The sequence below is a fragment of the Eublepharis macularius genome, chromosome 9 (assembly GCF_028583425.1).
Source record: "Eublepharis macularius isolate TG4126 chromosome 9, MPM_Emac_v1.0, whole genome shotgun sequence".
NCBI classification, from domain to species: Eukaryota; Metazoa; Chordata; class Lepidosauria; order Squamata; family Eublepharidae; genus Eublepharis; species Eublepharis macularius.
Genome location: NC_072798.1, coordinates 93,750,240 through 93,778,225, shown reverse-complemented (window position 1 = coordinate 93,778,225; position 27,986 = coordinate 93,750,240). Strand labels below are relative to the sequence as shown.

The 27,986-nt window shown below is 43.0% G+C and overlaps 1 protein-coding gene across 9 annotated transcripts in view; it reads left to right on the top strand.

Moving 5' to 3' along the window:
* The first annotated feature begins 5,685 nt into the window (after nucleotides 1–5,685).
* Nucleotides 5,686–27,986, top strand: part of KIF21A (kinesin family member 21A) — a 177,709-nt gene continuing 155,408 nt past the window's right edge. For all 9 annotated transcript variants that reach the window (XM_054988270.1, XM_054988269.1, XM_054988273.1 and 6 more), the window contains exon 1: nucleotides 5,686–5,941. In XM_054988270.1, the coding sequence (XP_054844245.1) occupies nucleotides 5,898–5,941 (44 nt within the window). In that variant the 5' untranslated portion in view covers nucleotides 5,686–5,897. The remainder of the gene's footprint in view (nucleotides 5,942–27,986) is intronic.

Here is a 27,986-nt window from a genome sequence, read left to right as displayed (position 1 = left end):
TGCCAAGAATGTAAAAGGACTCAAATGTTTTATTATTAACAGTATATGTTATTCACTAAAAATGTTTAATGATATATTGGGCATTGTTGTAAGTAGGACATAATGGATATATGTATCTCTTTTTGCCTTCTTTTCTTCCCTAACTGTTTTCTTGCTTTTTCCTCTCTCTTTATTTGTTATTTATTTGAAAAATTAATAAAAATAATAATAATTAAAAAATAATTTTTAAAAAGTGGTTTGCCAGATGGGGAGAAGGGCTTAATGGATGAGCCACAAGAGCATAGATCTTCTTTGGACGTATGAATGTAATCTGTACATGCCCCTGAAGCCTAGAGTCCGCAACTAATTGACGTTGGACACTGCAGACAGAAGATATTCAACTCAGGAGGCACTTCTCAAATACTCCTTTTAGGGCATCCTACAGATATTTGCCTCTTTATAGGCTTGTATTGCCCTGACCTAGATAACCCTGGCAAGTCCAATCTCGTCAGATCTCAGAAGCTAAGCAGGGTCAGCCTTGGTTAGTAATTGGATGGGAGACCTCCAAGGTAGACCAGGGCTGCAGAGGCAGGCAATGGCAAACCACCTCTGTTAGTCTCTGGCCAGGAAAACCCTGCCAGGGGTCAAAATAAATCAGCTATGACTTGAGGGCACTCTCCACTCCAGGTTTATATTATCTGCTAGTTTGGGGTTGGATCCAGACTAAAGTTTCCAGTGGCAGAAAAGAACTTTCCTGCCTCCACCCTCCCACTGCAGCCCATCACCACAAAATGCTGCTCCTAGGGGAAAGGGGACCTCCTCCCGGAAATACATGAAGGAGGTCTGCAGTGGGAAGGGGGGAACTGGGAATTCCTCATTTATTCTAGTCCAGCCCCTAGATTTCGCAATATCATCCCAAGTGCATTTACTTGGAAGTCAGTACCACTGAGTTCACTGAAACTTTCTCCCACACGGTTGTGCAAATTATTGCTGTCTTAGTCATTTACCGATAAACCTCATCCAAATTAGTGCAATTAGGGCTACCACTTTTACTGGACTTCTTCCTATACCTTTAAGGCTGTATAACACAGAGACAAGCTTTTTGGACATGATTAATTCATTTGCATCCAGCTGTTGTTAAAAATACAGGAGCAGGAGCCACGCCTACTTCTCGTAAGCGGACAAAATCTTTGTATATCTGTTCCAAATATTGGAATCTTTGTATATCTGTTCCAAATATTGGAATGTTTGTATATCTCGTAAGCTGGCAAAAACTTTGTATATCTGTTCCAAATATTGGAACCCCTAGCACAGAAATCTAAGCAATTGTATAAAAAAGTGTACACAAGGGTGGAGGCTTAAGAAGTAAGTGTTTGTAAAGCACTGTGAGATCTTGTGCTTTGCACACAAAGTGTTATGTAAGCTCCATAAAACATAATACATTCACGTTGGCTGCAGTCCTGCATACACTTGTTCCAGCAAAGCCAAGCTGATTTAATGCATTTATAAGCTTAGGAGTTTGCTTACCAACATTATTATATATTAAATTTGAAAAGAACGTGCGCCATTATGAGAGAGAATTTCTGACAACATGTAGTGTGTGGGGATGAAACTGTGAAGTCTAAGAGCTGCTCTGAGAGTTTTATATAAAAGTCTAATAAACATTTAATGTTAAAACGTGCTTTTGGCATTTGATGCTCACAGATGGCACGTCTCTTAAATTCGGACTTTTGTTGCAAGAATATTATATTTTCTAAGCATTCAAAATAAAATACGTTGTACCATGTGCATACACATGTGGAAAATTCATGGACTGCATGCATAGGTGTAAACTACCGGGAGGGGGGCGCTAAGGGGCTCAAGCCCCCCCAGGATTTGGCTGGGGGGCTGAGCCCCCCAGGCAACCAACAACAAACTCGTATGAGGGACTCAGTTACAATGGCAGCTGAAATACAAGACTACCCACCCTTCCTGCTTTATCATATTAGAATTTTCAAGATTCTTTGGGGATTTGTTTCTATTTACTAGTATGTATTTGTGTGTTTATTAAGAATTTATAATAATATATAAATAATTGATATAAATAATTTACAAATAAATGTTACAGAAGAATTAAGAGACTCTGAAGGAAGATAAATCAGGCTCCCGGAAGGCAAGATTTACACACTAGCAACAGTATATGCCCCAAACATTACCAAGCAATCTTAAGCGGAGTTACTCCAGTTTATGCCCATCGAAATCAACAAGCCTGGACTGTCTATATGTGCACACACACAAACAAAATACCCACCCATCCATCCTGCCTTCCCAAATAGCTCAGGTTAGTTTACAATAAACAGGATAAATCCAATACTTGTATAAAATAGAATTTGGCTGAAAAAATATACACAGCCTTCACAAAATACGAATGTGCAAGCCCTCAATAGAATCATAGAATCATACAGTTGGAAGGGGCCATACAGACCATCTAGTCCAACCCCCTGCCCACTGCAGGATCAGCCTAAAGCATCTCTTGACAAACAAAAAGTCCCTCTCAAGCAACATGACTATACATGTCTTCTGGCAGAGATATAAAGACCAACCGGGATGGAAGCATTCCAAACCACTTGGGACCCCTTTCACAGGGTGGGAGAAATAACAGCAAAAGCTCTTGAACAGAAAGAAGTGGAACATGCCAATGGCAGTGAGAACATTAGAATCTCCTGGGCTCCATGGGGGTTGGTACATGGGTTCATATAGAAAGAGGGAGTATGGGGATGCAAGCTTTTGGGCACAAGATCAGGGGCGGTGCCAGGGTTTCTGGTGTCCATGGCTGTCCCATGTGTGTGCGCACATAATGCGTGCATGCGCCCCCCGGACTGTGTGATGACATCACTGCGTGATGATGTCATCACGCAGCAAGCCGGCCCCATTGGCTGGCGGGTGGCTGGGATGGCGTGTGGAGGCTGCCCGCGCTCCCAGTCGGGCGTGGTGGGTGGCTGGTGAGGTTCTGCATGCCGCCCCAGATGCCTGCCGTGCCTGGCCCGTGGCTGTTGCGCCTGGCTGGGGGCATGTGTTGGTGGAGGCGGTGGCGTAGGGCTGGCTGGCTGCAGCAGCTGCAGGCCAGGCATGCCAGCTCTGTGGCGTGCGCCTCCACCCCCAGCAACCCCTCCAGTGCCCCCTTTGGCGCCTCAGTGCCTGCCTTACCGCGTCAATGGTGGTGCCGTCCCTGCACAAGATGAAGGGCAAAAGTCTAAGGGCTCTTTGTGGCCTTGGTCAGATGGATTAAGCTGATGGACACCAACCCAGGAAGACTTGTCTACTTTCCTTCTGTTTTTATACTGCATTTTATGTCAATTTGTTTAAAAGTTTATTCTTAGATCCCCACATTGGGGAGAAAAGCAGAATAAAAATATATGTACATATGAAGAGCCATGCAGACAGGAGCAGGTGTGATGCTCAGTGGCCAGGGACACCGGGGCAGAATCCTCCTTTTATCTGTGCAACCGAGTGGCCCCTTCATTTTCTCCCTTGTCAGTGAATAACTGCTATCCAGGGCTTTTTTTCTGGGAAAAGATGGCGCGGAGGGCCATCTCAACTCCCCTGTTTGGAGATCAGGGGGCGGGGCCACCAGCCATGTGACCATTTTCAAGAGGTTCCGGAACTCCGTTCCCCTGCGTTCCCCCTGAAAAAAAGCCCTGCTGCTATCTCTACTGAAGCATGGTTCTTGGGGGAGGGGCAGCGATTGACACTGGCAGCCTGCTTTTTGGCAGTGGGTGTTCTGTATGTGCAGTGCAATCATATGCTCAGAGTTGCACTCTCCATGCACACATGCACTGGACTGGATCTTTAAAATATACCTCTTGCTCCACACGCACCTGCCTGGATGGGCATTTTACTACTACACCATCAGTGTAACGCCTTTATTAGGTCCAACTTGAGGACACACAACATTCTGCAAACTTTTGACATCCCCTTTTCAGCAGGCCAGATGTTATAGAATAAAAAAGAGGAGAAAAGAGCAGGTGTTTTAGGTCACTACAAGTACTGAAAATGTAGGACAAGATTTATAGCCAAAGTAACAGCCACAAAGGAGCAGAAATGGAGCACTGTTGCTTTAAAGTCAACAGGACACGAGAGACTTGGGTTCCAGTTCCTATGGGCCATGAATCTAACTAACCTTGGGCCATTCGCTCTGTATCAGCCTATCCTACCTCACAGGATGGTTGTTGTGGGGATAAAAATGTAGAAGAGGAGAATAATTTACACTGCGCCATGGCAAAAGGGTAGGATAATAGCAATAAAAATTGAAAAGGAACAAAACCAGCTTCACTTTCAGGGGTTAATCTACCCATTCTGCCTGGGAAGAGCTAGGATAGAATCATCATCATCATCATCAATTGTAATAATGATGATAGTGATAACAACAACAAGAACAACAATACACCTTGCTGCCCCTTTTGATTTTTAACATTTGGTATTTGAAGTTTTAACACCAACTAAGAATCTTCATTATGGTTTATTTTAAACTGTTTTGTTATTTGACTTTTGGACATTTTGGGCCTTTTCAGCCTTGATTGGGGTCGAAACGGCCTGGATCGGGGCCGAAACAGCCCAGATTGGGTCAGTGCCGAGCGAGGGAAACCTCCCCTGCCTGGCACGCACCTGGTCCTGGCTGTTTCAGCCCTGATCCAGGCCGAAAACGGCCCCCCGCCTGGCACCGACCCAATCCTGGCCACGGCCAGGATCAGGGTTGTTGCCAGGCGGGGGAACCCTCCCCTGCCCGGCACTGACCAGGTTCGGGCTGTCTTCGCCCTGATCCAGGCCCAAATGAGCCCCAAATGGCTTTTGGGGGACCGTTTTGGCTGGGGTTAGGCCCAAAACCACCAGGATTGGGTCGATGTCTGGCAGGGGACCTGTCCCCTGCCGGAACCGACCCAATCTGAGCTGTTTTGGGCCTGATTCAGGCTAAAACGTACCCCAAGGGGCCCGTCTTGGGGCCAAAACGGCCCTGATCAGGCCACTGCCAGGTGGGGGAACAGTCCCCCACCTGGCAGCAGCCGAATCCTGGCCATTTCGGCCGGATCAAGGGGCGTGGCACATGCTAATTACTTATGCCAACGAGTTTCCGGAGTTCTTTTTCTACCAAATGACCCGTTTGTGTATGTTTTACGGTGATGTTGTTCATGTTCGGCGCCGGGAGCCCTGCGTATTCAGGGCCGGGGCAGTTTCTCAAGCTAAATCAGTATCAATGCTACAATGGAGCCCTCTTGCCAGTAGCCAAGTGGCTACATCCGAGTGAGGCGCTCGACTTCTTGGCCACCTGCATTGCGCACAGGGGCTGCAACGGCCTTTTCGGCAGCCTCCCCTGAAGGCGGAGGAGGTTCGGAAAAGGGGGGAACCAGTCCCAGGGGTCGGCCCCGGGCCGGGCCCTCTCCCCTCTGCGCGCCACGACTAAGGCCCTCGCCAGCCCCGCTCTGTGCCGGGGAGCTGCGGCGGCGGCGAGAGGCCTGGGTTGCGCAGTGCGGCGGGCGAGGAGCTGCGGCCGGCCGCTTGCGGAGGCGCTCGCCCGTGGAGGGGCAGGGGCAGGGGCGCGGGCCCCGCTCGCAGCCAGCCAGCCAGCGAGGGCGAGGCGAGCGCCACTCCGCCTCCAGGGGCCGGCCGCGCAGGAGCCCCGAGTGGGCGGAGTGTGAGGCAGGCTCGCCGCCGCGGCTGCTACCTCTCCATTCAGCCAGTCGCCTAAAATGGCTGGAGAGCGGAGACGGTGGCGGAGGCGGCCGAGCGGCGGCCCTTCCCCTCGGCGCCCCCTTCACTGAGCCGCCGCCAGCCAGGGCTTCCCCGCCGGGCCGCGCCTTCCTCCGCTTTCGGCCTTCGGACGCCGCAGCCCTTCAATGGTGCGCGCTTGTTCCCCTCCGACGCGCGCCCGCAGCCTTTGAGCCATGTCGGCGGGCCAAGACGAGAGCTCCGTCCGGGTCGCTGTCAGGTGAGGCGGGAGGGCCGCGCTGGCTTGGGGGGCGGGGGCTGCGGGGAAGCCTCCCCGCGACCGGCCGCCTCTTCGGCCCGGGGAAAGGGAGAGGCGGCGGCATGGCTTCGGCGTGGGGAGGGGGGACCAGCCCGGGGAGGGCCGCGCGGGGCTCGGCTGCGGCAAACTTGGCAGGGGGCGGAGGGCCCTCAGGGCTGCCTAACGGCCTGCAGGTGCCCGAAGCGACGCTGCTGCTGCTGCTCACCCGCTCCTAACAGGCTGCCCCCCCGGCCGAAGTTGCCCGTTGCACTCTGTGCAGAGCCCGGCTCGACGTCAGCTGCGGGTTCGGCCCAGAACGGGCTCCCTGTGCAGCTGTTGCAAGGAGGCATTTGGTTTCCTTCAGATGCTGCAGATTGGATCTCTCATGTTTAATGATGCGTTGGGAATGCGCCTGCAGGCGTGCATGAGCCTGTGCCTGTGTCAGCGGCCAAGGGGGCGGCAGGAGGACCCGGATTCCAGTCTGGAAGGGGGACTTAAATATTTACACATCTGCACGTTGCTTTTCTCCCCAGCGGGGACTGAAAGTAGCTTCCAACACTGATCTTTCTTCGTGCATTTTATCCCCTCGATAACGACCTTGCGAGCTGAGAAAGAAATGACTGCTCTGGTGTCACCCAGCAAGCATTCGTGGCAGAGTGGGGATTCGAACCTGGTTCTCTCAGGGCCAAGCTACAAGCCGCGAATGACACTTGAAGGGCAAGTGGATTGAGTGGAGAGCAAGTGAACAGGGAGGATACACTTGCCGCTCAGGTGTCATTCATCACTTGTAGTTTGGCCCTCAGATTCTAGTCTGATACTGTAACCATTACACTCTGCTGGCCCTGTGTTAAAACGCCAGCCGTGGGGTTAGACAGAGCTGACAATTCATGCAGTGTTATGTTTTTAAAGAGCCCTTTTGTTTGGTATGTCGCATTCTAGAGGCTACTGTGCTGTATAGATGCGGCTACTGTTACAGTCCTGGATTGGCGAATTGAGGCTGTAACTGGATTGGCTAGTTATAGTTGGGGGGGGGAAGGTACCAGGGAGCTGAATACGAGTTACTAGGGATGGAAAATTGCAACATCATTCTTCTGTACTAAAACATTAATGAAGCGTGTTCATATCCGCTAGAATTGCGCCAGCTCCTTCCCCTTTGCAAAAGGCGTTTCTCTGTGTTGTGTTTTTCTCACTGGAAGTCTCCAAACAGGTGAAAGCGAGAAACAGTGAGCCATCTAACTGCTAATTCTTCCATTAAAATGCATTCATCGAGAGTCTAGTTTGTATCAGCCGTTCCCTAAGCTTGCCCTCAGGGGTTTCGGAGTTGCGCCCTGGTGCTGCTGTATTTAAATCGATGAAAACTGTGATCCTGCAGAAGCTTCGGTTTATAGATACTGTGCCACTGCCACACCTTTACTTCCTGTGAGGGATTTTAGTGTGAATGTTTACAGGACGCACACTTTAATTAGCGCCTGCAGAATTCAAGAGCAGACTTGGATTAACATTTCAAACAAAACCTCCCTACGAGCCTATGAATCTGTCAACAAAAAATCAAACCGGGGCCTCAGAGATGTAGTTTTTTACGTGCTTGATTTAAAGCTCTCTGAGTATTGTGTCAGATATTTCTATCCTAAACATGTTGGTGGCAGGTCACCAGAGTGCTTCCCCCCCCTTCCTCCTGAAACACGGGCATGACATTGCAGAGTATGACCCCACGTGGGTACCGTATTTTTACATGTGAAACTGTTTCCGTTTTTCATAAAGATCTAAAAGTAGCAAGGATGCAGTTATAAGGCACACAGAGCTGGCAGTATCTATGCAATAATGATCCTGAGGAATGAATGAAATGAATGCTTTGCAATGATGTAGTGAATCTTGCTCCTGGGGCATTGTGCTGCGACAGATTTAGATTTCGTTGTGGAACTGTGTCACATTCACAAGGCTGTACAGACATCTGCTGTGATGAATGCAGAGTGTGTTGTGAGTTGCTGTCTTGATCACTGTTGCCTCATAAGGGAGTTTAGTGTACGACAGGACAATGCCCCATGAACAGTGACATGAAACTATATGAATGATGTGAGGGTGTAATACTTTTCAAAGCAAGCTGATGTCACATTTCTTTCTGTGCCTTATTCATGTGCATTTACCTTATGGTAAATAACCCTCAGTGCAGTTGGACAGATATAAAGGAAATGCATTGCAGCAGTCTGTAGGATGGTGTCTTTTTGTACCAAAAAAAATCAGTATAATGTATTTGCACAGTTCATGCTTCTGCTGGAGAGGTGATTGTGTTAGTCAAACGTGTGGCAATATTATTAAAATCATTTTCCACCCCTAAAAGAGACCCTCAGACCAAGTTAGAAGTTAAAATAAGCTTAACACATTCCAAAGGGGTGTCTGTTAGCTGCTAGTTTGTTGCAGCCAAAATAAGTCTTATATTTGACAAAGTGAGCTCTGACTCACAAAAGCTTATACAGCAATAAATTAGCTTTTAGGAAAGAGTCCAGTAGCACCTTTAAGACTAACCGACTTTATTGGAGCATAAGCATTCGAGAGCCACAGTCTCTTTGTCAGATGCAACATTATTGTAGCATAAGCTTTTGAGAACCACTGCCCTCTTTGTCAGATGCATCTGACGAAGAGAACTGTGGTTCTCGAAAGCTTATGCTACAATAAAGTCGGTTAGTCTTAAAGGTGCTACTGGACTCTTTACTATTTTGCGACTGCAGACTAACATGGCTAACTCCTCTGGATCTATTAGGTTTTAGGGTGTTACAAGATTCTGTTATTTTAACAATAATAAAATTATACTAGAAACAAGGCCGGGAACCAGTGAGTGGCCTCAAATTCTCAATCTTATTGGTAAAATTTCATCATTAAACCCACCATGCAACTCTCCTGCACACCTGGATTTGGACTCCCCCCCCCCCCCAAGTTAGCACCATGTGATGAGCTGTTGCTTGAATAATTAAGGAATATTTCAAAAGTAGTTGTGATATAACATAGAGGCCAATGTGGAAGCCAGCTATGTTCTGTGGTTTTTAGGATACTTTTTATGCGGCTTGTTGCTGTTTTTAGCACTGAAAGAGGTTACTTGGACCAGACTCCAAAGAGTTCTTCTGAGCATGTCCAAAGGCTCGTGCATAATCTTCAATGTTATATCTTTAAAGTAACTTGACATGCAGCTTTTGAATGTTGCATGCTTGTATTTTTTTAAATAAATGGGGTATAGAGAAGGTGGGAATCAGGCGATATCTTAGTTTTTGGGGAACCCTTGGTTTACAGGGAAGTGGCTACTTTAACACTTGTAGGTGCGTGTAAATAGGGCCTTGAGCTTACAGCTCTTGTTGTTGAGACTGTCAGATGAAATAAAACTTGAAACTTTATTATAGCAGTAGACTCAAATAATAGAGAATACATTTTGAGCAGGCCATCTCAAAGATAATAGCTACAAGTTGCATGCAGGGTGGGGGGGGGGGAGCGAGATGTGAGTGTACATTGCTTAAATTATAAAGCACAACAAAATAGAGCAACACGGTAATGTAATTGTCACAACAGAGAATCTCCCATGTGGTATTATGTCTTCACAATTGTTTTAATAAAGGATATATTAATTGAGTACTGTTTCACAAATTTGTTTATACAGAGTAAGGGATGTAATAAACAATTTGTATATTCTTTTGTTTCTCTTGACACAACCATATACTACACCATATATTGCAACCTCCCTAGACCTCAATTATACAGGCATCTTATGCGTTCTAAAAACAATTCATTAAAGTGTCCCGTGCTCAAAGTGCTATCATGGATGTTATTAAAGTGCAATTGCTTTTGGCATCCTATGACACTATTTCTCATATAGAACTCGATTTGCCTTGCATACAGGTACAATACAGGTACAGTATAAGGGTAATTCCAGACACTGTGAATGTCACAGATCAAAAAGACCTATAATCATAGGTACACGTAGTTGGTTCTGTGACTGCATTCTCTAACGGACGGTCCAGATCCTTGTAAGGTCCGTTTCCAAGCTTCTTTCTCAAAGAGCACAGATGTCAAAGATTCATCATAGTTAACCTTCCATATCCCTCTTTGATTTGTCAATTACTTCCCTTAAATTATAAAGCAAGCATTAGCCTCCCAGAGTTTACCATTTTGTATTTTAAGTGCTGTGATAAAACAAAGAAAACTTTTTATTGTGGCTAACTGAAACCATTTATGCCTTGGAACTGTAACATGATCAAAGACACATAGAGGAAATAGCAAACCTTTTAGCTGAAATTGTGGTTCATCTTCAACTCACTGTATTAAGCTATTACCCTATACTGGAAAATGACAATATTGAATGATTATTGCTCTGCAGAGTTTGATGTTAGTTGCTAAGATTATTTTCTAAAAGCCTTTCAGGGCTTTAGTGCTGCACTCAGCAGGAATATCTGGTACTCTGTTCACTACCCTATAATTATGCACAATATTCTGGAATAATTAGTATGCAAGATGATAGCTTGAGGGTTGCAATAATTGGAAAAGCTGGAACATTTTCCCTGATGGACTCATCAGGGATATGTTGGAAAAACTATTTATTGAAATTTCATGCATCAGTACAGAGCAGTATAAAGAGTAGGAGGAACTTGATCAAAGTCACTGCAGACCTGTCAGTATAAAAGTTAGGATTTGCATTTGGTGAAATCTATGGGGCGAAAATATCCGAATTGTATTCCTTTTCAAGGATTTCCCAACAAAAACGGAAGGTGCTGATCTCAGTGTCTTCTAAAAAGTCCAGTCCTTAGTGTCTTCAGCTCACTTGTATGAGGAAAGGGAGGGGGGAACTGTAGGGCTCGAGAGCAGACATAGATCTGCATTGTTATATACTTGTATGCTTCAACCTTTATATAATGTCAGGGCTTTTTTTCTGGGAAAAGAGGTGGTAGAACTCAGTGGGTTGCCCTTGGAGAAAATGGTCACATGGCCGGTGGCCCCGCCTCCTGATCTCCAGACAGAGGGGAGTTTAGATTGCCCTTCACACTGCTCGGCGGCGTGGAAGGCAATCTCAACTCCCCGCTGTCGGGAGATCAGGGGGCGGGGCCACCAGCCATGTGACCATTTTCAAGAGGTTCCGGAACTCCGTTCCACCGCGTTCCCGCTGGAAAAAAAGCCCTGTATAATGTTCAGTACAATCCTAAACAGAGTTACTCCAGTGTAAGCCAATTGAAATCAGTGGGCTTAGACTGAAGCAACTGCTTAGGGTTGCACTGGTTGTATACTTTATATTTGTATGAAGGACCGAACTTCAGAACTGTATAGTCCTACTTATTAAAACATTTTATTCTCTTGACCTTTTTTTTTTTAAAAAAAAAACAACCTCCAGATTTCTTTTTGTAACTTTGCCAGGAAGGTATATCAGATTCAGTATAATGAGAGTCCACTGTTCCTTATCAAATACAAGACGGTAATTGTTGGGAAGTTGAAAGATGTGGTTGCCAAGCATATGATGATACAACTTATTTCTTTTGTGGGATTTGTTCGAATTACTTTATAGGATGGTATGCTCATTAACTATTTAAGATAAGCAAATTTGTATAGAGGATCATTGAAAGTGACTGCTTATTGTCTGCTTACAGTAAATGCATTTTATCATATTATTCTGTTAGTATAATAATAATAATAATAATAATAATAATAACAACAACATTCGATTTATATACCGCCCTTCAGGACAACTTAATGCCCACTCAGAGCGGTTTACAAAGTATGCCATTATTACCCCACAACAATCACCCTGTGAGGTGGGCAGGGCTGAGAGAGCTCCAGAGAGCTGTGACTCGCCCAAGGTATTCCCTGCACCTTCTCCTGTCTTTAGCTTATTTGCTTCTTACTACATTTGCCCCATCATATTTAAGCTCTGTCATCTCTGCTTCCTGCATCTCCTTCAGCGACATCTTTGCCAGTAGCTTTCCTTATTTATTGACCTGGACAGCAGGCGGTGGTGCAGAAAGAGATCTCTGTGTGTTCAGGATTCTGCAAAACTCCTGCACAAGGGAATAATTTGGCGGCTGATGCACATTCATGTATCTTTAGGATCTTGGCTTTTTCTCTTATATAAAAGGCACCTGGTACTGTGGATTCATGCTCGAATGTACATAGGCAGGGCTTTTTTTCAGCGGGAACGTGGGGGAACGGAGTTCCAGAAGCTCTTGAAAATGGTCACACGGCTGGTGGCCCCGCCCCCTGATCTCCAGACAGAGGGGAGTTGAGATTGCCCTCCGCGCCACAGCGCGGAGGGCAATCCCAACTCCCCTCTGTCTGGAGATCAGGGGGCGGGGCCACCGGCCGTGTGACCATTTTCTCTGAGGGCAACCCACTGAGTTCCACCACCTCTTTTCCCAGAAAAAAAGCCCTGTACATAGGTAAAGGCAGATAAGCTCTCAGAATCCAAATTCTGGTCTGAGTATTCTGTGCATTTTCCTTGAGTCTTAAAGGGTCACTTGGAAGAAATTTTATTTCACGTGGTAGAGTTGGTGGACCAAATAAGCCAGGTAACAGCCATGCGTCTGGTGTAGGGTTGCCAGCCTCCAGGTAGTGGCTGGAGATCTCCCGGAATTACAACTGGTCTCCAGGCCACAGAGATCAATTCACCTGGAGAAGATGGCTACTTTTGAGGGTGGACTCTATGGAACTACGCCATGCCAAGGTCCTTTCCCTCCCCAAACCCCACTTTCTCCAGGTTTCACCCCGCAGATCTCCAGGAATTTCCCAACTTGGAGCTGGCGTCCCTAAATTCTGGTGGCATGTGGGATGCTCCGTTGGGAACTCAGGCTGTTGCTTGGTGGAGATTCTTCTTTCCCAGTTTTCCTGATCCTTTCAAATTGTAAAAGAGAAGCCCACATTACAGCTTAAAGGATTTTATGGAGGAACTGGACCCAGAGGATGTGTGCCTAAGGTTATATATCCTCCACAGCCAATTCTGTCTTCCTTCTTCGTCTGAGATTGAAGGGAAGCAAGCGGCTCTCTGCAGCCAACATTAATGGGCAGTTTCCATGCACAGCTTTCAGTTCTCAAGGACACTTTTAGAAGAATGTTTTGGGGGATTCCCTGCCACCGCCATGCTGACAGCTCTCTTGGCCTGTCCTTTTCCACATCCTCTAGGTGGTTTTCTACATTACCAATAGGCTAGTGATAAGAGAAGTGTGTCAAAGAGGCAAACAAGGATTTGCACAGAGATCAAAAAGGCTTTCTTTCTATCAGATTCCATGCATGATAAACAAGAAGTTAGTCCTGCTGAGCCTCTGGAGCTTATTCCCTACTAACTGCACCAAAGATTGCAGCCTCCAATGATAGATGGAAAAGTAAGCACAGTATATAAATAACACCAATAACAAGATGCCACAAGTGAGGGAGAATGGCTTGAAAACTTGAGGCTATGGAAGAGAGTTAATTTGAATTTGAAATCAAACAGAATTTAAGGAGAGAAAATAAGATGGCCAACATGGAGGAATTGTTAGTTCAGACATAAATAATGCTCATTTGGGAGCTGATCTGATAAAGCAGAGGGGGGAGGTGTTAAAACGAGTCTTTTCTTGAAAAACTGTAACAAATAAAGTACACATGTCCTTCAGAATAAATCGCTGTGCCTTATTTATTTTAATTAAATGTCCAGCTGATGTCAGTGTGGTTGGGATTGTATCTTTTTTCTTGCTGTGTGTATCTTATTGCAGCCTGCTTGTGAAAATAAACCATCTGTTTGTACTTCTGTTGGGAACTTCATTCAACAACTTTGCCTTCTTTTACTTAAACTCTCAATATCCCTTTAATTAACTTAAGGGACCCTTCTGCCCCCTGCTACCAGAGGTTCTGTAAAAATTACCCCAACATTGTAAAAATTATCCAGCATCTTCAAATCTTGATTCTTACTGTATTACTAAAGGTACTTCCTCCTCCCGTTTTTAATATTCTGGTCGAGCTGATACATGTAGTAGTTTGAAAATAAAACATTTTCTGTCTTCTTGTGTGGGTTGTGGTTGCCTGAAATGATGGCATAATTTCCCTTGAATGCTAGCCTAACAGCTGGGTTTGTGACATTGTTTTAGTGTAGCAGTTTGTATTATCTTGAACACTCGTTTGCTGACATGCCATTCCATGGGGGGTGTTTTTACAAGTCACACAAAGATCACCTGGCAGTTTGGGTTGAGAAACGGCTGAGTACTTTTAAGGCCATAAGGTTGGTTTGGTTTTCTGTGCTGCTCCCACTCAGTATGGTTTGGGCGTGGACAGGGCTTTTTTTCTGGGAAAAGAGGTGGTGGAACTCGGTGGGTTGCCCTCGGAGAAAATGGTCACATGGCTGGTGGCCCCGCCCCCTGATCTCCAGACAGAGGGGAGTTGAGATTGCCCTCCGCGCTGCTGGAGCGGCATGGAGGGCAATCTAAACTCTCCTCTGTCTGGAGATCAGGGGGCGGGGCCACCAGCCATGTGACCATTTTCAAGGGGTTCCGGAACTCTGTTCCACTGCATTCCTGCTGAAAAAAAGCCCTAGGCGTGGAGGAGATTTGTTCGTGATGGGTTTAGATTTATAGGCTTAGAACCTCTGCAGGTTTACAGGACCTATTGGAACAGTTTGCTCCCAGAGACATCTGGATAGATTGCTGACAACCCTTGTGGAGTTTCCAGCAGATGGGATTGGCCCTCTTGTGCATGCTCTCATCAGCTTGTGGAACAGGGAGATGACTTGGCTAGTCAGCACGATCGTGCTTGGATGCCTTTTCCCAGTGGTGTATTGGTGAAGTGGGTTGGTAGATATCTAGGAACTCAAATGAAGGAAAGCTTACAGAGAGAACAGCTTCACACAGTTTAAAATACCTAATCATGCCTTTTCTGTGGCAGTGGTTGGAGTGAACCGTGTGCACTTTATTACCATCGTGACTGTGCATAGTTGTCCAGCAGAGCTATTCTGGATGGTAATGATAAACTTGGATTGTGTAGAAGCCAGTGGTAACCTTTTTGCTAAGCATTCTGCAGATAAAATGCCTCTCATCCGTGACATCTTGGACTTTGTTGTTATAGCAAGTCAGTTCAGAATGTCATTGGACTGCAAACTTAACGGGTTTTTGTTTTGGCTGGGGTTAGAAAATGTAAAGATGATGCTTGGAGATGTGTGGCCAAGGCCAATCATGTCTGAGAGACAAATGCCCATCTTGGCTTCTAGTATTTAGCCAGAGGGTGTTGCTTGGCTGAGTCTCTGAAGTGGTAAATGTTTCACATAGACATGCTGGCTGCCTTGGTGGTTGTGAGACGCTTCTTTGAGAAGCAGTCTTTAGACCTAGAAGGTTTATTTATTTAGCAGTTTTTAGAATACCTTTTAAACAGTCCTCACGGTGGTTTACAGTCTATTTAAACATAAATAATAAATTCAGATAAAATCATAAAAGCACTGTTATAAACACAGGAGAGCAAAGATTATGATCAGTGGCATGGGTCTATTGTTCCTGTCGAGCATTGTTTGTGGACCGGCTGTTGATCAGTCAGCAGTGAAAGAATTTGTATGCATAATCTGGCCAGGGACCTGACGGTAGTGTTTGTCCAACAGGATTTGCTACTGAAAGAGCCATCTAACTATATTATAGTCTAAAAGCTTGCTGATCTAGTGTCTGTGTTTCCATGTCTGACATCAATGTGCTGTTTGTTTCCTGGCAAACTTACCTTGTGGACTTCCATATGTTTCCCCCTTAGTCTCCTTCATGCGTATATATTATAAATATATCTTCTAGTGAGAAGGTTGGATGGAAGTTTCGAGAGAGGCGATAACTATCTCTCTGTGTGTAAAGTGCCATCAAGTTACCGCCTGTTTATGTTGACCCCGTAGGGTTCCTGAGGCAAGGGATGAACAGAAGTGTTTTACCTTTGCCTGCCTCAGGTTAGTGATCCTAGACTTCCTTGTTGGTCTCCCATCCAAGTACTAATCAGGGCCAACCCTGTTTAGTTTATGAGATCTGATGAGATTGGGGTAGCCTGGGCCGTCCAGGTCAGTATTTCTCAACTAGGGTTCCATGGAATTCTGGGGTTCGGCAGGATTTCATCAGAGGTTTCGTACGAAATCTGTCAAGAATTCAACTTTTGTACAAAAATAAAGAAGCCCAAATATCACACGGAAGGTAAATGTTAAATTTGACTTTGGATGCAAACTTAATTTTGATGTTTAAGTAAACTTTATTTTGATTTGATATTTGAAAGAAAAAAAAATCAGATAATACAAGAAAGACAGGAAAAATCCTTCACTTTTTTTCTTACAGATTATTTTCTTAGAAATAAGTTTTCTGATCTGTAAATGTTTTCATAGGTGGGGTTGTAACGAGTCAGTTCCCGTGTCTAAAACCAAGTTTCAACTTGCCAAGAGAAAGATGGATCTCTCTCCGGGGAAGCAGAAAGCAGTTAGTCTTTAGACCTGTCAAACAGATAAGTTCTTTGAACCAGCTGTTTATCAGTACATTTATTTATATAGGGTTCAATATTGCTTTGCAACTCCTTATCAAACACACAGACACTAATCTAGAGTTTATTTCACTTTATTGAAAATACACCCTAGTTTTTTAATGAAGCAAGCAATCAAAATATAAATGGCTATTAATATGAATCCTATAACAACAGAACATAGAACGGCAATAAGAAATAAGTTCACTAACATTTCTCAATAAATCCTAAGTTTAACATTGCTCAAAGTTTCTATGAAATACATAGGTAGAAATAGTTTCTCACCTAGATTCTCTCAAGAGATTTCTTCCATCAGTACCCTGCTTATTCTTTCTGTGTTTGCAATGATATACCTAATCATATGCAAATATTTAGGGTCTATTCACATGATAGCACAAACAAATATTGATTGGTTTGACACTTCACTGAATATTCATAATTTCATAGTACAGCCTTCCAATTAGTTAAAAAATTATGTCATAATCTAAACTTCACAACAAAACTACAAATCTCCAACAAGTGTCAGGAAAAGTTAAGTTGGACGATCACCATTGGTTGAATCTCTGATAGAGGAACATCAATCTCAGTAGAGTCCACTATTTTAATTAATTGTCAAAGGATGAAAGCACACCTGTTGAATTACCTTATACATAGAAAAAATACACTGAAAGTTCATGTAAAGTTTAAAAGTTCATCTAGAGAGTATAGAAGCTAGGCCTAGTATTGTTCAGTATTGATTATTGGCATATGATCTTAATCTATATTAGCATAACACCCTCCCCTGATCGGAAAACTTAACTATTTCAGTAAATATAAAAATGGTGCAAAAATATAAATGCTTAGCATAATGTGTGAATATATATATTTGTAAGTCATAAAAAAACTTTATTAGACTACAAAAATCGCAAAGCATGATCACTGGAAAAAATCTTTCATTGTGAGCGAAGCTTCTACTTCCGCTGTGAGGCCGTAGTTAAAAAACAAAACTGCATGCTGCTGCTTTGCAGAGACGTCATAAATTAGACAGAGTGTGGATTCCCTCGAGGTTCAATTCCATTCTGGCCAGATGGCCCAGGAAGGACACGGGGCTGAATCACAGCTTCTCTGCCATCAGGTCGAGGCTCTGCACGATTCGGAGCAAATAGCGCATCCAGGAGATGCCGCCCAGAATGCACACACACAGGCTCCTCGAAGGTGATGCTTTCCAGCCAGGGCAGGAAACGAGGCGAACAGCAGACATCGAGGTGAGCTCTGATTAACGACATGCAGGCAGACCGCATCTGGGTTCCAAAGGCATCTCCAGCTAGAGAGACATCTCTGAGAAAAATTCTCTCGTTGCAAGTAAAGCATTTGAAGACAGGCGTCACCCTTCCATGGTCTTGTTGAAAGAAAAAATGACCAAATGGGTGTAGCTTTGCAGGGTTGTCACATCCCAAAAGACGAGCAAGATTAGCTCTGTATCTGGAAAGGCTCCATCTTTCACGTAGCATCAGGGAGGACATCTTTTACAGACGCAAATCAAAATTAACACAGCAGCTAGAAGGAGAAACGGCCAAAAATAATGCAGAGTTCCAGTAAAAAAGCCAAAAATTCCAGTTCCCAAATTCAGGATCTGTGAGGCTAAATACGCTGGAAGAGAGAGAAAGTTGCTCAAAACTGGTCCAAAAGCAGAAAAATTACTGTGTTGGAATATAGAGTTCAACAAGTTAAAGTCAGTAGTTATTGCAGCAGACAGGAGCTGGGAAAGCCGGTAGACTGCAGAGTCAAAGCTTTCTGAAGGCTGCAACAAAATCACTTTCATATCTTTCAAAGCAGAAATGATTGCACCTAAAAGTGGATATTTCAATTTTAATGAGTGCAGAAATGCATAACTCACATTAGTTGTTTGTTGAGGAAGAGGAGGATAGAAGACAAAATCATTACATACTGTCTTTACAGGTGTGGTTAAAATTAAAGTTCTACCCTTTGGCATTGAACAAAAACTATCAGTGGATAATAAAGCATAAGATCCGTTAGGTAAACGCAACAGATTAGTCACATTATTGGAAACCTTAACTGCTTTGACAGCAAAGTCAGTAAAATTTACAAGATTAGAATAAGGAGAGTGATAGACTTCCTCACAAAAAACAATTGGATACTGAGTACATTTTGCCACTTGAATAAGTTCAAACTGATAAGCTTCATTCATACACAGGTGTGTGTATTTCATATCTAGAGAGATATGTAAGGTTACATTATCTTGAGTTTGAAAATGTCCCCAGTTTAAGATCTCTTGACAAGATGTATATATCTTCCCATAAATTGGAACCTTGTAAAGAGTCTTAACAATCCATTTATTTCTTGGATAGATCCAAGGAAAATAATTAGTCTTTTTGCCATTTAAATCATAGACAGCTATAATACTCACTTGAGCATTCTGTTTTAAAGCAATCCTTTGCAATTGAGTTAAGTTCAATAACTTAAAAATCTCATTCCAATTAATATGTCCCCATACAGGTTTTCCACTCAATAAGATGTCAATTTCTCTTTGCACAGATTGGATCACTTCATGAGCAAAGAATTCAGTCTGAATCTCAGATAGATCACTTGTGATTATTTGCAAAGCAGCTATTAGCTGATCTCTGAGCTGATAAATAGCTTGCTTTGTGACCTGAAAATTACGCTGAGTGAATGCAAAACCAGTATTTATCCCTAGTAAGAACCGTAAAATTTCAGACCATGTAAAATGTTTCATGAAAGCATTTGCTTGTCTAGTTTTTCTAACCTTTTTGACAGGGAACAAATTCAAAAGGTCTGTCTCATTGGCATTATAAGTTTGATACCAATTATTGACAGGAATCCATTTATTTAAATGATCCTGTACTTGCTGAAATGAATAACCATTTCTTAACCAATTGATACAATGTTTTCCCAAAGAGTATAGGATAACCTTTTTCTTAGCAGTATATTTAGTATACAATTTAAGTGGTCCAGTAGCTGAACCAAAAAACCTTTTATTACACAGATTTCTCTGAATATCCCATTGAATTCTTTCACCTGCCTTATGTCCAGGTCTTAAAGTACCATTAGCTAAAAGTTCCTTTCTCAAGGTTTCATTAACCTGCATTACATTTGCATGTAAAGATTTCCAAGGTTCACCAAATTCTTCATAATTTGAACCAAAACATGTAACTTCCCATATAGTTTCATTCAAAAATAAAAGTATTTCAGGATACCAACATGCTAACTGCATGGAATCCTTATTTCCAACTTTCCATATTTTATTTCCAGTATCCATCCCTCCCCATGGAGCAGAGATAGGAATTGCTCTGTTCCATGCCTGAAAACCTGCATCCCCATGTGAAAAAGCTGAATTCCACCATTGAGTATTATAAAGGGACGTGCCCTCAAAAATCAAAAGATTCCTCGGTTTAATAGTGGAAAAATTACACGCTCCGGGATACTTGAGGATTCTGAAGGACCAGATTGGGAAACTCTGTTGCCTAGAAACAGAATCTTCAGGAAAGGGTGCTGAGCAATGCTCCCAATGGACATAGCTCGGGTAGGGGCGAACTGGATCAAGGCTCACCGCATAAAGGTGACCAAAATGCAAAAAACATGTCTGTTCCTGCCATAAAAGTGAAGAGACAGGAGCATCTGACAAGACTGAAAAAGAAGTCAGTGGCAGAGGAGTTGAAAAAATTGTAGCTAGAGTCTTAACAGCGGACTGCATAGCTGGAATGTTGTTGTAAAAAACATCATGAGGAAACAAAGTTTGTGTGTCATACACAAAAGTAACTGGAATTTCCAAAAAAGTGGCATTAGCAACAAAAAGGTATGGCCGATTTAAAAGTAAGAGGCCACTAGGAATGACTGAGTAAGTGAAGTTAAGTGCCTGCCGAATTTCTCTCCTGTCTCGGCCGAGAGAGCGGCTGGGCAAATTTACAACCTGAGTGTCAGGGTTGATGTGAGCAGGAGGGAGAAAAACGCCTTTGAAGACAAAAAAGAGAAAAATAGTGAAAAAAATAAAAAACAAAAAAGTCAATGTTAGAATAAAGTAAAAAATCTTCTTATCAAGGGAAGTAATAGGAAAAGAAAAACATTGTTTAAGCCTATTACTCCAAACAGAAAAAGAAAAAGAGAGTTTGGAGCCCTGTTCTGCAGAATTTTGCAGATCAGGAACAGGCTGAGGGTCAGCATTTTGACAAAACCTGGTTTCTTGTACAGCTGTCTCCTGTGAAAAAGAAGAGGTCAGCATAGGATTCCTAGTCTGAAGGAACATTGTAAAAACGAGAAACAGGCTTTACATTGTCTACTGAAATAAATCTGGAGGATTGATCAGTTCCCAAGCCAGGAACTTCAATTACTCTGGAGGAAGGCACAGATAAAATCGGAGCAGGAGGTCTGAACCTGGGTCCTAAGGAAGCAGAATCAGGAATGCGTTCCAGAACGTAGTCCCCTGCTTGTGGCTGCCATCCAGAGGAGAGTTCTGTGGAAGGAATCTCAATGAGAGTGTTTTATTGCAAACGCATAGATTGCAATTCAGCCAAAATTTCATCACGTGTCCGTTCATTAAGACATACAGTCAAATCAGTGTGCATTGGAATACCAAACAGCATTTCATAGGAACTTTTCTGCAAAGGAGCCTTTAACATATTATTAATACCTCTCTGAACTATAGGAAGGACCTTGACCCAAGAGAGGGTGGTGGAGAGCAAGAGCTTAGAGATACCGTTCTTTATCACTTGAACGTGCCTCTCAACGCAACCATTTGACCTGGGAGAGTTGGGGCAAGAGTGCATAACCTGGAAGCCTAACTGATCACCTAAGCTCCGAAATTCTGCTGAGGCAAAACTTGGGCCGTGATCTGTGTAGACCATCACAGGAGCGTACGCTGCAGCAAATGGAGAAAACAGAATAACTAAAGCACGTGCTGTCAACTCCCTCTGAGGGTAGATCCATGTAAATTTAGTTAGAGAGTCCACAATGACTAAAGCATATTTAAAGCCATGTGATGGAGGTAAAGGACCGATGTGATCCAGGTAAAGGATCTGAAAAGGCTGTGAGCCTCTTGGAATGGGCCTTTTAGGAGGTTTGGAAATGTTAGCTGGATTAACTAATAAACAGGGCTCACAATTTGCCACATAGTGAGCAGCCTGTCTAGCAAGGGCTGGCCACCAAAATTTAGCTTGTAGAGCCTGCGTTGTGCCTTTACGGCCAAGGTGTAAGAATTCCAAGCCTTCATGCGCTTCTTTTAGCAAAGACTGACGCATGGAGACTGGAGGAAGAATTTTTTCCCCAGCTTTGGGTAAAATTACATGACACCAACCATCTTTTAGAAGATAGGTGTACGTTTGAGGATAGCCAGTAGGATTTGTCTTAGTAGAATCTAGACAAGTCTTAAGGTCTTCATCCAAATGGGTTTGAGACCGTGTAGTAACACCTACAAATGATTTTAATCTTGCTTCTTTGGCAGCAAGGTCTGCTGCTGAATTTCCAGAGGCATGTAAACCAGTGGATTGATGGGCTCTGACATGAGCGATATAAAGTAGCTTCCTATCATAGAGGGCAGCTAACTGTTCCCAGAGACGTTTGGCTTTAATTGGCTTGCCTTTGGAATCACGGAAGCCATTCTGCTTCCAATAGGAAAGATCAATAGTCAATCCCCTGTAGACATAAAAACTGTCTGTATAAATTATCACAGGGCCGGTGGCATCTGCAGCCTTAGCGGCTGAAAGAACTCCAAAAAGTTCTGCTAGTTGAGCCGTCATATCACCTGCAGGGAAGATTTGTTTTTCTTGTAAAACAAATTCTTCTGTATGAGAAAAAAAACCTCTCACATAAGCATATCCTGCAGAGTATTTGTGCTTTGTTCCTATAGCCTGAACAGAGCTGGCATCTGTATAAAATACTTGTTTATACTGCCATAAAGGAAAAGGAATATTGTCAATCTCTGGCTCTCCCGTAAGAAAAACTTCTGGAGAGTTTTGGAGAGAGGACAGAGCAGGGTCATATAAAAAAAGAAGATCCGGGTCAGAAATATGAGAAGACCACAGTATCCAGCGGCTATGAAGCGCTTTATGTGATTGGTCTCCTGAGCGAGTAGAAGACTCTAAAGAGGGAATTGAAGTGATAAAAGTAATTTGTTGACCAGCAGCTAAAGGTCTAAACTTAATCAAGGCATAATTTATAGCTGTGAGAGTTTGTTCGTCTCTACTAAATTTTTGTTCCGCACAAGAAAAAGTGTGGGAGACAAAAAGAATGGGTTGTTTTTCCCCAGTATTGTGGAGTTTCAAAGTGAAACCACCTGAAAGAAGAATAACATAAATTGTCAACCCTAAAGAATTATTTCTGTGAGTAAGATTCTCAGCGGAATTTATCTCCTGTATGAGCTGATGCATTTTATGAGTGTGTTCGTCAGTCCAAGCCGAAGGAGTAAATTTACCTCCTTTCAGTAAATCATAGAAGGGACGGACTTTCAGTGCAAAGTCAGGAAGATAATTCCGAGCAAAATTAAAAATGCCTAAAAGACTTTGAAGCTGTCTCAAAGTTTTAGGTGGTTGAAGCAATAGGAGCTTTTCCAAAAAGGAATGCCTGAACTATGCAGATTTTGAACAGCTAAAGTCTTAACCTGCTTGTGCAATGCTCTTAAATCCTGTACCAGACGGTAAGACCCATCCTTTTTAGGAACAGCAAGAATAGGAGAATTCATAGAACTTTCAATAGAAGTCAGGATGCCTTGTGCTTCTAATCTGGAAATCATTTCAGCTAGGAAGGGAATGGAATCTCTCCGAATAGGATATTGTTTTTGTGGCTTAGGGGGGGCAAGGAGTGGAATGACATGGGGGGGGGCTTGAAAGTCTCTCCCCGCATGTTCTGGAAAGCGTCTACAAATACCCATCTTTTCCCATTTGTCACAAAGATACTGTGCCCCAGAAAGAACTTCTGGGCAGAAGGCTTGCTGTATTATGGGCAGTGAAGGAGGACAATCCCTAACAAAGAGTGGAGGAAAATCATGATAAGCTAAGATGATATCATAATTAGTATGAGAAATGTCTAAAAAGACTGCTTCCACTGTTTGACGCCAAAATGCTTCAAAAAATAACTGAACTTTATAAATTTTCAAAGATGGTAAAGAAGTATTTGCTACCAAGTGAATATCTGTCACAGAATTAGTAAGAATGGCTTCAAAATGAGAACGGAGGGTCTCATTAATTATTGTTTGTTCCGCTCCCGTGTCCCACAGGGCTGTGAGCCAAACATTCTTCGACAGAATTCTGATTTGCGGCAGGGTCATTTCCTTTTATGTTGGAATGAACGGCTGCCTTTTTAAACTTAGAAAAAACTTTTTGCTGACCTTCACGAGGAGGCTGAGACTGGGTAGAAGAAGCGGAGGGGTATTCCGCTTGTAACTGAGAAGAGTTCCTATCCTTAAGCTGAAGCTTCTCTCTGTAAAAGCGTTTGTCCCTGAAAGTAGAGGGAGAAGGAGCTTCAGAACGGGGAAAACTCTTAGGATGGAATTCCGGCTTTGATGTTTTATCTGAGCTCTCAAAAAACTGTCTGGACTTCTCTCTCTGAGAAGAAAAATCCTTAGACTTTTTTTTGCTCTGAGAGTGTTGCTTGTCAGAATTATCTTTGGAAGATTTCTGACCTAATTTTTGTCCTGTGACATCTCTGCCTAGGGTGGAATAGACTTCTTTTACGATTACGGAAAAACGGGCCGCTCTTTCAGCATCAGATTGCAAGGCATCTAGCCGAGTCTGAATAGCAAATTTAGAAGTGTCTCCTTTAATATAAGACTTAAGAATCTCCCAAACAACAGGAAAATTATTCAAGATTCTCAGACCCAAAGCCATTGCTGGGGCTGGACCTTGATCTCTGGAAATTCTCTGAAGAGTGTCATTTAGGGAAGCTATTGATGGAGTCCCAAAAACTGCACTATAGAGATAGGCAAATATTGCATCCCAGCTGGAACACTCATGCCGTGGAGGGATAAGCCCTTCAGGCAACAAGAGAGCTAAAATCTTATGCCTCTGTGCATTATCACAATCTGGGAGAAAGGCCTGGAATGCTTGAATTTTAGAAGCAAACCAGAATGGAATTTTCTCCTTGTCTAGAGGAATTGGTCCTGCTACTGCTTTAATATTCTGAGGTGTTGATACCACAGATGTGGCCGTTGGGGCTGACATAGGAGTAGAACCAGTCAATGCTGCAAACATAATTGCATGACTACGAAGTCTTAGATAATGACTCCTAAGAATCCTCATCTCAGTTCGAACATCAGCTAAAGGAAAAGCAGCAATTTGAGTTCCCGTGGGAGGGAAATAAGACAGGCCTTGAGGCCAAGAGAAACTGTCCGGAGCTCCTAACGGGCCATATCTAGAAACACCTGTAGGAATGTGTATATTACCTCCCAGCCAAGCTTGAATCTGAGCTTGGGTGAGTGGAATTTCTGTTTCTCTAAAAGCTTCATAATGAATGTTTGGACGAAAAGTCATACTTTCTATCTGTCCTTGAGCATTTAAAGCATCTAAGGTATAAAAAGAATAATGAATGCCACTGGCATCATCTGCAACATTAATCAAAAAGGTAACATGTGCACCGGCTCTGGCTCCATAATGAGTAACATGATCCAAAAAGGCTAGTCTGGCAGGCGGCAAGATAGCCGTTTGCTGAGCCATTTTTAGCCAACAATGAGTGGGAACTTTTAAATCTCTTTTAAACTGAAGGCCTTCAAGAACTCTTGACTCGGGGTCAAAAGAGAGAAATAAATTAGGAGTTCTGTATGTTAAAAGGGAGGCAAGCAAAAAAACCACGTGGGCGCCATTTGTAACGAGTCAGTTCCCGTGTCTAAAACCAAGTTTCAACTTGCCAAGAGAAAGATGGATCTCTCTCCGGGGAAGCAGAAAGCAGTTAGTCTTTAGACCTGTCAAACAGATAAGTTCTTTGAACCAGCTGTTTATCAGTACATTTATTTATATAGGGTTCAATATTGCTTTGCAACTCCTTATCAAACACACAGACACTAATCTAGAGTTTATTTCACTTTATTGAAAATACACCCTAGTTTTTTAATGAAGCAAGCAATCAAAATATAAATGGCTATTAATATGAATCCTATAACAACAGAACATAGAACGGCAATAAGAAATAAGTTCACTAACATTTCTCAATAAATCCTAAGTTTAACATTGCTCAAAGTTTCTATGAAATACATAGGTAGAAATAGTTTCTCACCTAGATTCTCTCAAGAGATTTCTTCCATCAGTACCCTGCTTATTCTTTCTGTGTTTGCAATGATATACCTAATCATATGCAAATATTTAGGGTCTATTCACATGATAGCACAAACAAATATTGATTGGTTTGACACTTCACTGAATATTCATAATTTCATAGTACAGCCTTCCAATTAGTTAAAAAATTATGTCATAATCTAAACTTCACAACAAAACTACAAATCTCCAACAAGTGTCAGGAAAAGTTAAGTTGGACGATCACCATTGGTTGAATCTCTGATAGAGGAACATCAATCTCAGTAGAGTCCACTATTTTAATTAATTGTCAAAGGATGAAAGCACACCTGTTGAATTACCTTATACATAGAAAAAATACACTGAAAGTTCATGTAAAGTTTAAAAGTTCATCTAGAGAGTATAGAAGCTAGGCCTAGTATTGTTCAGTATTGATTATTGGCATATGATCTTAATCTATATTAGCATAACAGGGTGGCTCGGGATTTCAAACATTAATTTAGGGGTTACTCATGGAAAAAAGGTTAGGAAACACTCATCTGCAGTGATGAAGATTAGGCCCTGTGACATGGAGGAAATGCCTGACCCCTGGTTTTACTTTGTCCCTCAGTTTGGAGTTTTGATATATCTTGGACGTACGTTTGATGAGCTACCATCTTTCATTTCACTTTATGTTTACCTAACTTCAAATTTTGAGTGTAGTGGCTAGTATGCGGCTGACAGTCTTATGTTAGATGGTCCATAGGCAGTTGGTAACAAAAATCAACAGACCCTTCTATAATCACACATGGGCAGCACGCAATGAGTAATGGCGAGATCTGATTTAAAATCAGTGTTGGTAGCTGCCTTTTCCAACTGGGCATTTCTTGGTGGGAAGGACCCACACAAGGAGTTCCGCCCAAGGGACTCAAAGTTAGGGGTTTGCAGTTCAGGTCCCGGATTTTTGCCCATCTGGCTAAATCCAGCTTTCCAGAATCAAATTAGAGAGTGCCAGATTTCATTTGGGAACCCGGATTGAGACCCCTGGGCAAATCTGGGTTAATCCAGGTAAATCCGGGACACATGGCTTCACATCCACATAGACATAGATTCACTGTTGTCTTTCCACTTGGCTTGCCTCATTTAGACAGAAGAATCACTCTCTCAGATATACGCAAACCACACAGGTTGCCTGACTTAACTAGAATACCCGCTCTCTAAGATCCATAAAGGGTGACTGAAGAACTTTCTCTCATCAGCACACTGACTAAAAACCAGTTCATTCCACCCTTGAGGATATAGCTATTGTCCAATCAGATCACACTCTGTCCACCCATCCAGCCCACCCTCCTCCTTTCTTCAGAGGCCTACATTTGAACTTGCAGCATTTGAACTTATCAAAGAACCCCACATTAGCAAGCAGAAATGAAATCCAAATTAAGTAACTTACATGCAAAACATTACAATTATAATACGCATAAAACTGTTGGAATGGGTGACTTAGCAAGCATGCCTTGGACATCGGGGGACGCTGCATGTCTATGTATGTGTAACTCTAGTAAGCTGCTATTCTTTTATCTGTGGGAATGCCTCCTGACTCCTTCTCGTCTCTATGCCCCTTGGGAGAGCTCTCTCTTGTCTTGTGGTTTTCCAAGGAGAAGTATGTAACCCTCCATGCTCCGCCATGAAGGCCTTGTTCACAAATGATGTGAGTCGCCCTGAGCCCTATAGTTGAGGTGGAATCTATGGGACATGTCCTATTACACTGTCCTCTTTATAAAGAAATCAGAGACAAGACAATTCTTCCTCTTATGGATCAATCTGCTATAGTGACAGACAGTATATGCTTAGATAAGCTACTAATAGATGAAACTCCAGCTAGTACTAATTTTGTCCACAAATTTTGTGCGCAGGTGATTAAATTGCGCAATAAATTCCCGTCTGGTGCACCTGAGCTCTGATTCAGATCATATTAGGTGGCTACCATATTGTTGCTGTTTTTAGATCTCTATTTCCAAATTTTAAAATGTCTAGGTTGGATGCTATGTGATATTTTGTACTTAATTTTAATTATATGATACAGTTTTAACCAGCTATTTTAACATCAATATTTGTATCCTTTTAACTGAAGACTCTTTTAACTTGTATATTGTATACTTAATAATGAAATGCTTTGTTTTATAAGTTTAAATCTGGTCGTGGACCGTAAATAAAATGAAACTGGCACTGAAACTGGCACTGGCACTATTCATGGGGAGGGAGGAATATAAGTCAAATAAAATAAATAAACAAACTCGCACCTCTTGGACTCGCTGCCTAGTTTCAGGCCATGGTTTAGATTTAGGGAATGTAACTCT